Raw genomic sequence first — 13,085 nt, 5'->3', positions numbered from 1 at the left:
CCATCCATCCATCTATCTATCTATCTATCTATCTATCTATCTATCTATCTATCTATCTATCTATCTATCTATCTATCTATCTATCTGTCTGTCTGTCTGTCTGTCTGTCCTTATATCATCCATCTATCTATCTATCTATCTATCTATCTATCTATCTATCTATCTATCTATCTATCTATCTATCTATCTATATATCTATCTATCTATCTATCTATCTATCTATCTATCTATCTATCTATCTATCTATCTATCTATCTATCTATCTATCTATCTATCTATCTATCTATCTATCTATCTATCTGTCTGTCTGTCTGTCTGTCTGTCTGTCTGTCTGTCTGTCTGTCTATCTATCTATCTATCTGTATGTCTGTCCTTATATCATCTATCTATCTATCTATCTATCTATCTATCTATCTATCTATCTATCTATCTATCTATCTATCTATCTATCTATCTATCTATCTATCTATCTATCTATCTATCTATCTATCTATCTGTCTGTCTGTCCTTCTATCATCCATCCATCATCTATCTATCTATCTGTCTGTCTGTCCTTCTATCATCCATCCATCCATCCATCTGTCTGTATGTCTGCCTGTCTATCTGCCTGTCTATCTGTCTGTCTGTCTGTCTGTCTGTCCGTCCTTCTATCTATCTATCTATCTATCTATCTATCTATCTATCTATCTATCTATCTATCTATCTATCTATCTATCTATCTATCTGTCTGTCTGTCTGTCTGTCTGTCTGTCTGTCTGTCTGTCTGTCTGTCTGTCTGTCTGTCTATCTATCTATCTATCTATCTATCTATCTATCTGTATGTCTGTCCTTATATCATCTATCTATCTATTTATCTATCTATCTATCTATCTATCTATCTATCTATCTATCTATCTATCTATCTATCTATCTATCTATCTATCTATCTATCTATCTATCTATCTATCTATCTATCTATCTATCTATCTATCTATCTGTCTGTCTGTCTGTCTGTCTGTCTGTCTATCTGTATTTTCTCTCTTTTTTTAAATAAGCATCTATCACAGAAACACAACATACAAATTATTGCACCCATCACATGTGAATATATTATTATTGTTGTTATTATTAGTATAATATTAGTAATTTATTTACCTCTAAATGCAGGCAAATCCACAGTGGCCGCCTTACTGGAGCGGTTCTACGACCCCAGCGGTGGAGTGGTGATGCTGGATGGGCTGGACATCAGAACACTGGACCCATCCTGGTTAAGAGGACACGTTATTGGGTTCATTAGTCAGGTACATATTATTCTCTCTCTCTGAGAGCTGGATCGTTTCAGCTTCTATTTGTAAAATATGTGTGAAATAGAACATCGGTATCATAATTCTTTTTTGTCCTCATCACAGGAACCTGTTCTTTTTGGTACCTCTGTGATGGAGAATATCAGGTTTGGAAAACCCAGTGCAACAGATGCTGAGGTCACGGCTGCTGCCAAACAAGCCAATGCTCATAATTTCATCACAGGATTCCCAGATGGATACAACACCGTGGTTGGTAAGCAGTGATAAAAACTCAAATAAACACTTTTTTGCTTCCCCAAACTCTAGACTGAAAGTATTTTAATATTTGTTTTTTAAAGGAAAAGGTTTCAATAAAGTGAGATGAAAGCTGTAATTTTGAAGTGTGAATACAATAACTTTTTCTTCTTCAGTTTTCTGAAATAAAATACATTTTAAAATACAATAAATACATTTTCATATATTTTTAGGTGAACGTGGAGTCACTCTATCTGGGGGCCAAAAGCAGCGGATCGCAATCGCTCGTGCCCTGATAAAAAACCCCAGCATCTTGATTCTGGATGAAGCCACCAGTGCGCTGGATGCGGAGTCTGAGCGTGTGGTTCAGGAGGCTTTGGACAGAGCCACCACGGGCCGCACCGTTCTGATCATCGCTCACCGTCTCAGCACCATACAGGCGGCCGATCTCATCTGTGTCATGAGCAATGGACGTATCGTTGAGGTTAGGAAGGACTTTACAAATGAAGGACTTTACATACTGAATGTCGGGAACATACTGTGATGTTTAATGTTTGTTTTATTATTTATGTTTTCAAAGGCTGGAACACACCTGGAATTACTGAGCAAAGGAGGGCTGTATGCTGAACTTATAAAGAGACAGCGATCCAATGGTCACAAATAAAATACTGAATTACTGAGCATATTTAACTTCCAGGGTTTTTTTTTATTATTATTATCTCAAGTTATCTTTTAAAAACAACATTTTATTTGGTGCTCTGTCATAGCAAATGGGCTTTAGGGAATATTCTGTGTTTTTTGTTTGTTTTATGTATCATAGATAAATGTCAGTGTTGTGTAATGGTAGCCATACTGTTTTTAAATAATGCTTTATTTCCCCAAACTCTAGACTGATATTTTAAGTATTTTAATCTTTTCTTTTTTTAAATGAAAAGGTTTCAATAAAATGAGATGTACATTTTATTTTGAAATATAAATTATTTATCAATACCATTGTGTTGATACTCTGCCTGTCTTCCATGAAAATTTAGGTTTAATAAAAGTATTTTCTTCCTGCATTCCCCTAACTGTTTATTTTATCTATGTTAGTTAGAAAATATGTTTATAAAATGCTAAAATATTAAACAAAATTTTTTTCATTTTAACTTTATTATTTAAAGTATGTATTATCCACCCAGAATCATGCCACTTACAAATGACGCTTTTATTTTGAAGTGCGTCTCAGTAAATCGCCATCTTGAAACCCTTATTGCTGTTCATGTTGCGTACTACGCCCCTTGTTGATGAAAAACGACAGTAATCAGCTGTATTATTTAAACCTTTATTTTAAAACGTAGGGGAATAAGGAGCCAGGACGCTTTATTTAAAAGCTATTGTAACTGGCTAAAACCATGCAAAAGTATGAGAAGTTGGAGAAGATAGGAGAGGGTGAGTAAATGGATTGTCTGGCCTGAATGTCTGTGTCTGCATTGGAGATTTATAGAGTATTAACACTCATGAAGGTTTGCTGTTATCGAGTGTATAGCGTCTGACAGTCTGCTGTGAATTATGCCTCCGTAAGCGTGTGTTGAGATTAAAGTCTAAGCGAGAGCTAGCAAGCTCATTCTGAGCTGTTGAGATGATCATGCACCTGATTTGAAATGCATCAAAACGGCATTTGCGCACCTGTTAAATGATGCCACTGCTGTTGTTCAGGGAAATGGAGCTGTTGCATTGATTATCTTGAATCAAACTGGTCGTTCATTGTTCATAGCAGCATCATTAGCAGGCTTTTCTTTTGATTCTTCTCACTGAGCTGCAAACCTTAGTAGCTGATTTCTATGAGGCATAAAGCGTCTCTTCCTCTAGGGGGCGCGTGGAGGCTCAAAGTCGGCATGTCTCCTTTGAGCAACATTCAAATACCAGAACGATTATTGACTTATTAGCGAGATTTGTACAAGGACACTATACTAATTTAAACGAATGGGTGCTTGAGTTATAGATAGATAAAATATGCGGCAAGAATCTTTAATAAATCGTCTCAAAAATAAAAAACGACAGGGATTGGTCTATTCTGAAGGATGTTGAGAAAAGTAACGGTTACATCGTGACAAGGGTGAACCGTTGACCTGCTAATCAAACTAAGAATTAAAGTATTATTTGAAACTTATTCTACCTGGCAATTTTAATGGAAGGTTTGCCGCTAGACCACACCCATTTGAGGGTTTGTTTTCTTCATATTGACATTTTACCAACTTATCATATCTCTACAGTGATTTTTCTAACTCATTCCTTGAAGTCAGACTAATCTGTCTTGTTTTTTATTCCCCTCTGCTTGCTTGATTTTTGTACCCTGTCACCAGGTACATATGGGACCGTTTTTAAAGCTAAAAACAGAGAAACACATGAGATTGTGGCCCTCAAACGAGTGAGATTGGATGATGATGATGAGGTAAGACAGGGATGTGACTGTGAAGCACAAGCATGTCATATTAAAAGCAAACTGTCGCATTAATTTTCAATCCTACGACAGGGGGTTCCAAGTTCAGCTTTACGAGAAATTTGCCTCCTGAAAGAACTGAAGCATAAAAACATTGTAAGGTATGTTTGTTTGCATATTTAGAATATTTAAGCTTACAGCATGCATTGAATTTGCTGTCTATATTTCCTATTTTGTATTATATATATATATATTTTTTTTATTAAATTAGTTAAGATTTCCATTTATTTAAAGAAATTACGTTTTTTTTTATGACGTATTAATATATTTAACCATATAAAATCAGTTTTGGTTGGTTGTATTTATTTATTTTTTTAAAGAAGCATTTCAAAATAATTATATTTTAATATATATATATATATATATATATATATATATATATATATATATGGATATATAAAATACATAAATAAATAAATAAATAAATAGTGATGAAATAGAAATGGCACCGCTTGTCTTAAGCTGCATTAAAGGGTTAGTTGACCCAAATATTAAAATGATCCCATAATTTACTCTCCCTCAAGCCATGGTGTATATGACTTTCTTCCATCAGCCGAAACACAATCACAGTTGTATTAGAAAATATCCTGGCTCTTCCAAACTTTATAATGGCAGTGAATGGTAACTTGGATTTTGAAGCCCAAAAAGTTGCAAAACAAGTTCTTGCGAAAAGAATCAGAGAATGCCAGATCCCACCCTCGCACATAGACTAAATTCCTTAATCAAGCAAAATGGATAGAAGGTCCAAATAAAAAACGATTTGAAATCAATTCAGTGGTTAGGAAAAGATGTATCAAGATCCAGAAAATCTTTGAAAAATTTTAGCACAAGTACATTTAAAGAATCTTTTATAAAATTTTACTCATTTTGTACATGTACTTATTATTGTTTGTTTGTTTTTTAAATGTTTTTTTTATTGTAATTATGAAATTATGTTGTTAAATGTTAAATGTATATCTGTCATGTAATAGCCAGTGATGCTGATACTACTTAAATACTACTACTACTTGAAGCCCAAAAAATGTGCATCCATCCATCATAAAAGTAATCCACACGCCTCCAGGGGGTTAAAGGGATTGTTCACCCAAAGATTAAAATGTTGTTATTAATTACTCGCCCTCATGTCAGGTAAGACCTTCCTTCATCTTATGAACATAAATGAAGATATTTTTGATGAAATCCGAGAGCTCTCTGACCCCTCCATAGACAGCTATTTAATTAACACTTTCAAGGCTAGTTGTGCTAGATTAACTGAGACGTTTTACAGCACTTGCATACCGTATTGTTGCCCTTAATTCAATTCAATTCAATTCAAATTTATTTGTATAGCGCTTTTCACAATACACATTGTTTCAAAGCAGCTTCACAGAAAGTGCATTTCATAAATGTACATTGAAAAATGTTAGAAAAGAGAATGTTAAAGAAAAATGTTAGGATAAGTTAATCAATCATGTATTATTTTAGGCCATAACAACGCTGGCGTTGAGTCGTCTCTTCACAGGCGTCGAGTCGTCTCATCACAGGGGCATCTGAAGTCTCCATCAGAGGCTGGATACAAACTGGAGCTGACGAACTAGTTACCTCGGGACTAGTGTCCCGAGATAACAACAGAAAAGCAGATGGGAAATAATTAGCATAGCTGCTGTTCAGAATATTAATGCTGTTGGTGCGATTTAACTGTAGTATAAAACTTATTTATAATGTGAATGCTTGGCTAAAGAGATGCGTCTTTAATCTAGTTTTAAACTGGGACAGCGAGTCTGAACCTCGAACAATATCCGGAAGACTATTCCAGAGTTTAGGAGCTAAATGTGAAAATGCCCTCCCTCCTTTAGTGGACTTAGATATCCTAGGAATGACCAGAAGCCTCGAGTTTAGTGATCTTAAAGAGCGCGATGGATTGTAGGGCGATAAAAGATCAGTTAAATACACTGGAGCTAAACCATTTAGGGCTTTATAGGTCAGTAGCAATACTTTGTAATTGATACGGAACTTAATAGGTAACCAGTGTAGGGATGATAAAATTGGTGTTATATGATCATATTTTCTTGACCTAGTAAGAACTCTAGCAGCTGCGTTTTGGACTAACTGTAGTTTGTTTATCGATGATGCAGGACAACCAGCTAATAAAGCATTACAGTAATCTAGTCTCGAGGTCATGAATGCATGAACTAACTTTTCTGCATCAGAAATAGATAGCATGTTACGTAGCTTGGCAATGTTTCTAAGGTGGAAAAATGCCGTTCTTGTAACATATGAAATATGACTTTCGAAAGACAAGTTGCGGTCTAATATAACACCCAGGTCTCTTACTGTAGTGGATAAAGCGACAGGACATCCTTCCAAGTTAAAGTTGTATTGTGAGAGGTTTTGTGGGCAATTTTTTGGACCAATAAGTAACACCTCCGTTTTATCTGAATTTAATTTAACTGTTTTAGTTGCTTCTATTGCTCTCATTTGTAAGTCGCTTTGGATAAAAGCGTCTGATAAATGACTAAATGTAAATGTAGGGTCCAGAAAGGCAGTATAAATATAATTAAAATAGTCCATGTGACTCCAGTGGTTCAACCTTAATTTTATGAAGCAACAAGAATGTTTTTGCGCTCAAAAAGTAAACAAAAATAACATCATTATTCAACAATTTCGTTCTGGCCTATGTCAGTCTCCAGCGCAGTGTATGTTGTAAACAGTGAGTGCAGCGCTCTCGAGATCTACGGCAGCCGATGCTGTTCACGTGAGCACCACGACGCATGCGCGGGAGATGCAACATAAAAGCTGCGTAGGAGACTGGCACAGGCCAGAATGAAATTGTTGAATCAAGTCATTATTTTTGTTTGTTTTTGCACACAAGTATTCCCGTCGCTTCATAAAATTAAGGTTGATCCACTGGAGACACTTGGACTATTTTAACAATGTTTTTACTACCTTTCTGGACCTTGAAAGCGTTAATTAAATAGCTGTCTAATGAGGGGTCGGAGAGCTCTCGGATTTCATCAAAAAATATCTTCATTTGTGTTCATAAAATGAACGAAGGTCTTACGGGTTTGAGACAACATGAGGGTGATTCATGACAGTATTTTCCTTTTTGGGTGAACAAACTCTTTAATAAAGACCTTCTGAAGAGAAGCGATGGGTTTGTGTAAGAAAAATATCCATATTTGTAACTTTATAAACTATAATCACTGGCTTCCGGTAACGGCCATATGTGAGTCTAGTTCCGGTGAAGAGAGTCCTCTGACCCAACGCAAACAAAACACCAGTCACAAATTAGAAGTCTAAAAGGAGGAGTTCGAGTTTGTTGCCCAGCTCTATTTGTTTGAACCGTGAGAGGCGTCTACTCTCACCTAAACATGTGCTACTCCTACACCATCGGGTCAGAGGTCACTCTTCTGCTGGAACTAGACTCGCGTACGCCGTTACCGGAAGCCAGTGATTATAGTTTATAAAGTTACAAATATGGATATTTTTCTCGGGTATCAAAATCTCAGGTACCATTCACTGCCATTATGAAGCTTGGAAGAGCCAGGATATTTTTTTTATATTACTCCGATTGTATTTGTCTGAAAGAGGAAAGTTATATACACCTAGGATGGCTTGAGGGCGAGTAAATGATGGGATAATTGTCATTTTTGTGTGAACTAACTCTTTAACAACAGCTACTTGTTCTTGTAGGTTGCATGACGTCCTTCACAGTGATAAGAAGCTCACATTAGTGTTTGAGTACTGCGATCAGGTAGGAGCAAGTGCCTGCATCATCATTTGCCGTTTCTAATGATCTTGCTGCTTGAGTCTCATGAGATCAATGTGTGTTTTGTAACAATTTGTGTTTTTGTGAACAGGATTTGAAGAAATACTTTGACAGCTGTAATGGTGACTTGGATCCAGAGATTGTCAAGGTTTGATTTGTTTTTAAAATCTGTACGAGGCCCTGAAAAGAATGTGTCACCGAAGAGCATCTCTTGTTAACATTTTTAATATTTGAAGTATCAGATAATGCCGTTTTAATTGTCTCCTTGCAGTCCTTTATGTACCAGTTATTGAAGGGTCTTGCCTTCTGCCACAGCCGAAATGTTCTCCATCGAGACCTTAAACCACAAAATCTGCTCATCAACAGAGTAAGTTAAAGACTGAAAGTGCTTGATATTGAATATTTATTATTCATGCTTAGTGTCGCAGGTTTGCGATATATGACTCTAAGATCAGGTTTGAATTTTGTTGGTGTAACCCAAACATGCTCCATGTTCCTTTATTTCTATTGTACTCCCCAAAAACACTTTTTAAATCTGTATTATTCTGTTGTCATCAGAACGGTGAACTGAAGTTAGCTGACTTTGGCTTGGCCAGAGCGTTTGGAATACCTGTACGGTGTTATTCTGCTGAGGTAAGCTACACGGCTTCAGATGCAGCTTGGTCTTTTTCAGCGTTTGCCTGTTCCTCACGTCATGTTGATTGGCTTCAGGTGGTGACGTTGTGGTACAGGCCACCGGATGTGCTGTTTGGTGCTAAGCTATACTCTACCTCTATTGACATGTGGTCTGCAGGGTGTATATTTGCAGGTAGGAAGAGCTCTCTCTTTTTTGTAGAACTAGTAGTAGTAACTTTTCTTGTAGAATGTGAATTTGTTTTTCTGCATAATTTTTTTTTAGAACTTGCAAATGCAGGACGGCCCTTATTTCCTGGTAATGACGTGGACGACCAGCTAAAGAGGATCTTTAGATATCCTTTACACTTAGTTGATTGGTTTTGGTTTGAACTGTGAATCTTCATAAATGCATGCATTATATGCATGCTATTTTAGTACTGTTTATTATAGTACAATAGTTTTATTATTTTGATGTGTATTTATAATTATTTTTAATATTTTGTAATTTTGTTACTTATACAATTATTATTATTACAATTTTGTTTCATTGTTATTATTATTTTTATTTCAGTGATTGTAGTGCTTCGACTTCAATTTAAAGGGTTAGTTCACCCAAAAATGAAAATTGTAATTTATTCACCATCATGTCGTTCCAAACCCGTAAGACTTTTGTTCATCTTCAGAACACAAATGAATTGTTTTTTTTATGAAATCTGAGAGCTTTCTGCCCTTCATTGACAGCACACTTTGAAGCTTCAAAAAGTTCATAAAGAGATCGTAAAACTAATCCATATGAATTGAGCGGTTTAGTCCAAATTGTTGATCAATGTTTATATGAATAAAAGCCTAAATTAAATCTGTTCATCATATCAAGAGATCGAGTCTCTTCAGAAAATTTGGACTAAAACGTGCAAGTCATATGGATTAGTTTTACAATCTCTTTATGAACTTTTGAGGCGTCAAAGTTTCAGTAGCGTAGCTGTTAATGAAGGGACAGATATCTCTCCGATTTCATAAATATATCTTTAATTCTGCGTGAACTAACCCTTTATTCAGTTACTTGTTAAGGCAACATTTCAAATTTTCATTAATTTGTGTGTACAGTGTGTGTTTGTATGTATGTGTTATATCTATCTAATATTTTCTTCCAACACCATGTCCCTTTAGGGGCTCCACAGTAATATAATTATACGTAATATGTTTAAGTTGCCAAGCAATGCAAGTAGCAACTTGGCACATTAAGTCAAGTTGCCATTGAGTTGATTAACTTTAACATTTTGGCACATTGCTGGGAACACCGACAGAAGAACAATGGCAGACTATGAATAAACTTCCAGATTATAAGGTACAACATTTATTCATCTAAATGCTGGCAGAAAGATATTCATTGCAAGAACGGGGCAGATCATAATATTTTGCACACAATAACATGAGGAAAGGGTTAGAATGTATAAGTAATCCAATTGGCTATTTCATTAAGCCTTGCTTTATTTTCATACATTTATTCTGCATTCCTTTCTCTTTTGTTTTATTTTTAACAAAAATTTTTTTGATAGCCGTACCCAATGTACCCAGCTACTACATCGCTTGTGAATGTGGTCCCAAAACTCAGCAGCACCGGCAGAGACCTTCTACAGGTACAATATTCTCTTTGTGGAAACAATTCATTCCTGCTTCATGATTCAGCTGGATTTTTCTGTGTTTGCAGAATCTTCTGAAATGCAATCCAGTACAGCGAATTTCAGCAGAGGAAGCCCTTCAGCACCCTTACTTTGCCGATTTCTGCCCTCCCTAAATGTCAGATCACCACAAGTTTATTTAGGAACAGATGATGGGCCAGTCTTACCTCGTGAAAACCCTTCAACACCTCCAGCTTTCAATTCCGCTCACACCTGCTTGAAAGAGGGACCGTGAAACACTCCTCCCCCTTAAAGTTTATGATTTGATCATATGATTACGATAGTGACAGAGTGAGGTGCTATTATCCTACATAAACCATGTGCTTGACTAGAGTCTCCAAAAATACCTTTATTATATTAGTGTGGTCTTAAAGGAACAGTTCACCCCAAAATGAACATGGAAATAAGCTGCATGAATATTCCTCCGCATACAGGTGGGAACAACTTGAGGGTGAGTAAATGAAAACCAGGTTTTTATTTTTGGGTGAACTGTAGTTTAAAGGAACACGGCAACTTTTTGGGACTTTAGCTTATTCCCTGTATCCCCCAGAGTTAGATAAATCCATACATACCATTCTCATCTCCGTGCGTGCCATAACTCTGTCTGACACACCCACTGTTAACCTAGCTTAGCACAAAGACTGGAGGTAAATGGCTCCAGCTAGCCTACTGCTCAATAAGTGACAAAATAACACCAACATTTTCCTATTTACATGTTGTGATGTGTGTAGTTACATCGTGTACTAAGACCGACGGAAAATGAAAAGTTTTCTAGAGGAAGTATTCTCTCATTCCTGCGTAATAATCAAGGAACTTTGTGCCATACCATGGTTGAAGCAGCGAGATATTACACAGCGCCTGAAAATAGGCTAACTTCCGTCAACATAACCAAGGTGACAACCTCCTTACACAGGGAGTGTGCTGGGGACTATTTTCAGGCACTGTGTAATATCATTGCGCCGCTGCACCCATGGTACAGCACAAAGTTCCTTGATTATTACGCAGGAATGAGAGTATAGTTCCTAGCCATATCAGTCTAGAAAATCTGAAACTTTTAATTTTCCCTCGGTCTTAGTACACGATGTAACTATACACATCACATCATGTAAATAGGAAAATGTTGGCGTTATTTTGTCACTTATTGAGCAGTAGGCTAGCTGGAGCCATTTACCTCCAGTCTTTGTGCTAAGCTAGGCTAGCTGGAGCCATTTACCTCCAGTCTTTGTGCTAAGCTAGGCTAGCGGTGGGTGCGTCAGACAGAGTTATGGCACACATGGAGATGAGAATGGTATGTATGGACTTATCTAACTCTGGGGGATAAAGTCCCAAAAAGTCGGCATGTTCCTTTAAACGTCTCTGCTGATCATCACTTTCAGTCACCAAAACTTCAGTCCTGACTCTGTGATTTATTTAGTTGATTGCCAAAACTGCTTCGTTTACAAAAGCTGCCGTGAAGACTACTGAAAGCAGCGTTTTCTTTTTTTATTTGTTAAAGATCAAATCAGCAGTATCATTTAATAAGGTACAGCACACATACTTGATTTAGCATGTTACAATATATAGTATTTTTAAGAAAAAGTGACTTTTGTGTTGTACATTTTGGTGAGATATAGGTCGGGGAAAAAAAGAGTAGAGTCCTTATTGTGGGACTAATTTTGCCATTTTCTATGAATGAGATTTTAGCTGTGATTTTAAACAATTATCCGAATTGTGTTTTTTGTCCCCCCCAAATTTAAGCAAATCTAGTATTTCAAACTGACTTTTTTTTAGAATAAGCTGCTTGGATTCAAATGTTTTCACATAGATTAAGAAAAGCTTTTTTTGTATAGTGGACCACAGAAATTGCCTTCAACAGCCGGAGCAATAGCTATGTGTAAAAGAACAATCTTCTCATAAGGCCTCCTATTTAAAGCATTCATATTTCAATGCATGCCAGTGTTGTCATTACATTTCGTCAGATGTTGCACATTTACCTTATGGAAGAGTTGAGTCATTGGATCATTTACATCCAGATGGCCCTGAAGTCTGTGAAATATAAGATAAAATTCAATGTTCCCTTCTTTAGCTTTGCTTCTCTCCTCAGCTGTAGTAGATGTACATTGTTAGAGAACATAAATCCACATCTCAACTTTCAGACCTTTCATAATGATTTTATGTTATTGATTTGAAGTACTATAGTTATCTGAAAACGGTTAAGATTGCTTTGAGATAGTGAGTGGTTGCATTTTTCAGTTTTTTTTAAACACCGTGTGAAAATGCTTTTATTTATTCTTATAATATGTGATGAATCAATCGGCTTAAGTTTCAAATTAGGTGTATTTGCAGGCTCGGTAAGGGACCATTCCTGACATGGTGACAGATTTCATGATATACCTAGCCTACTAAACATTATTCTTATTATTATAAACAATATAAGATTTGTTACAGAGACAAAAATAAATGTTGCTTTAGTGCATATATTGGATATTAGCGTCAGGCTTGTAAGTAATGTGTGAAAACAACCTTATACGTTATCAAGAATGTAGCAGAATTCTTTTTTGCAACCCTGCATCAAGACAACACCTGATTTTTTTTTTTCATAGTGTACTTTGATTATCTGTAAACCATATGTAAAATCTGTTTGAAGAACTGCACCAGATTATTAAAAATGTTTTCTCTAAACAGTCTCATATGTGTTTAGCATGCATGAATGAAATCAGGAACGATGGGCTGTTGCACAGATATTTAACTTTAATGCTCTTGATTTCAGAGAAACAAATTTGAAGTTACCAAAACAAACACGCTCCTATCCAAATGGATCACCCCCCTATCTTTATAGCTCCGCCCCCAAATTGGTGAACATGCTATGGCCCTGTCTCAAAGGCACATTTCATATGCACTTTCGGTCTTGTGGACTTACAGTGGCTGCTGCATGTGCGTGTCCGCAGGGTGTCCCATTTGTCATTTTAGATCTCAGAAGGGTGCTCGCGAGCGCCCCCTTTGCAGTCGATGTGCACTTCTGCCAAGCCCGCACTGGTGTGAGCTCCGCAGCAGACTTCTTTCCGACA

At 36.4% G+C, this 13,085-nt stretch overlaps 2 protein-coding genes across 2 annotated transcripts in view; both read left to right on the top strand.

Annotated features, from left to right (window-relative positions):
* The window catches only part of abcb8 (ATP-binding cassette, sub-family B (MDR/TAP), member 8), a 9,640-nt gene extending 6,980 nt beyond the window's left edge, over window positions 1-2,660 (top strand). The window contains exons 13-16 of the mRNA XM_079806099.1: window positions 1,147-1,280; window positions 1,389-1,536; window positions 1,751-2,001; window positions 2,098-2,660. Of these exons, the coding sequence (XP_079662225.1) occupies window positions 1,147-1,280; window positions 1,389-1,536; window positions 1,751-2,001; window positions 2,098-2,181 (617 nt within the window). The 3' untranslated portion in view covers window positions 2,182-2,660. The remainder of the gene's footprint in view (window positions 1-1,146; window positions 1,281-1,388; window positions 1,537-1,750; window positions 2,002-2,097) is intronic.
* A 105-nt stretch (window positions 2,661-2,765) lies between these two features.
* On the top strand, window positions 2,766-12,695 carry cdk5 (cyclin dependent kinase 5). Its single transcript, XM_079805723.1, has 12 exons — window positions 2,766-2,945; window positions 3,860-3,948; window positions 4,030-4,097; window positions 7,669-7,729; window positions 7,836-7,892; window positions 8,016-8,111; window positions 8,303-8,377; window positions 8,456-8,552; window positions 8,643-8,714; window positions 9,646-9,704; window positions 9,916-9,996; window positions 10,068-12,695. The coding sequence occupies exons 1-12, from the start codon at window positions 2,909-2,911 to the stop codon at window positions 10,152-10,154; spliced, it is 879 nt and encodes a 292-aa protein (XP_079661849.1). The 5' UTR covers window positions 2,766-2,908; the 3' UTR covers window positions 10,155-12,695.
* The last annotated feature ends 390 nt before the right edge of the window (window positions 12,696-13,085 follow it).

Source organism: Gobio gobio (assembly GCF_949357685.1).
Source record: "Gobio gobio genome assembly, chromosome: 23".
Lineage (NCBI taxonomy): Eukaryota > Metazoa > Chordata > Actinopteri > Cypriniformes > Gobionidae > Gobio > Gobio gobio.
The sequence above is the reverse complement of the archived record's forward strand: the minus strand, read 5'-3'. Positions and strand labels throughout refer to the sequence as shown.

Excerpts from the sequence above, each read along its gene's own strand:
- cdk5 (XM_079805723.1), top strand. The coding sequence starts at position 2,909 with ATGCAAAAGTATGAGAAGTTGGAGAAGATAGGAGAGG. Across the intron at positions 4,098-7,668 it reads AAGCATAAAAACATTGTAAG|GTTGCATGACGTCCTTCACA; the intron begins GTATGTTTGTTT and ends TTGTTCTTGTAG. Across the intron at positions 7,893-8,015 it reads TGGATCCAGAGATTGTCAAG|TCCTTTATGTACCAGTTATT; the intron begins GTTTGATTTGTT and ends GTCTCCTTGCAG.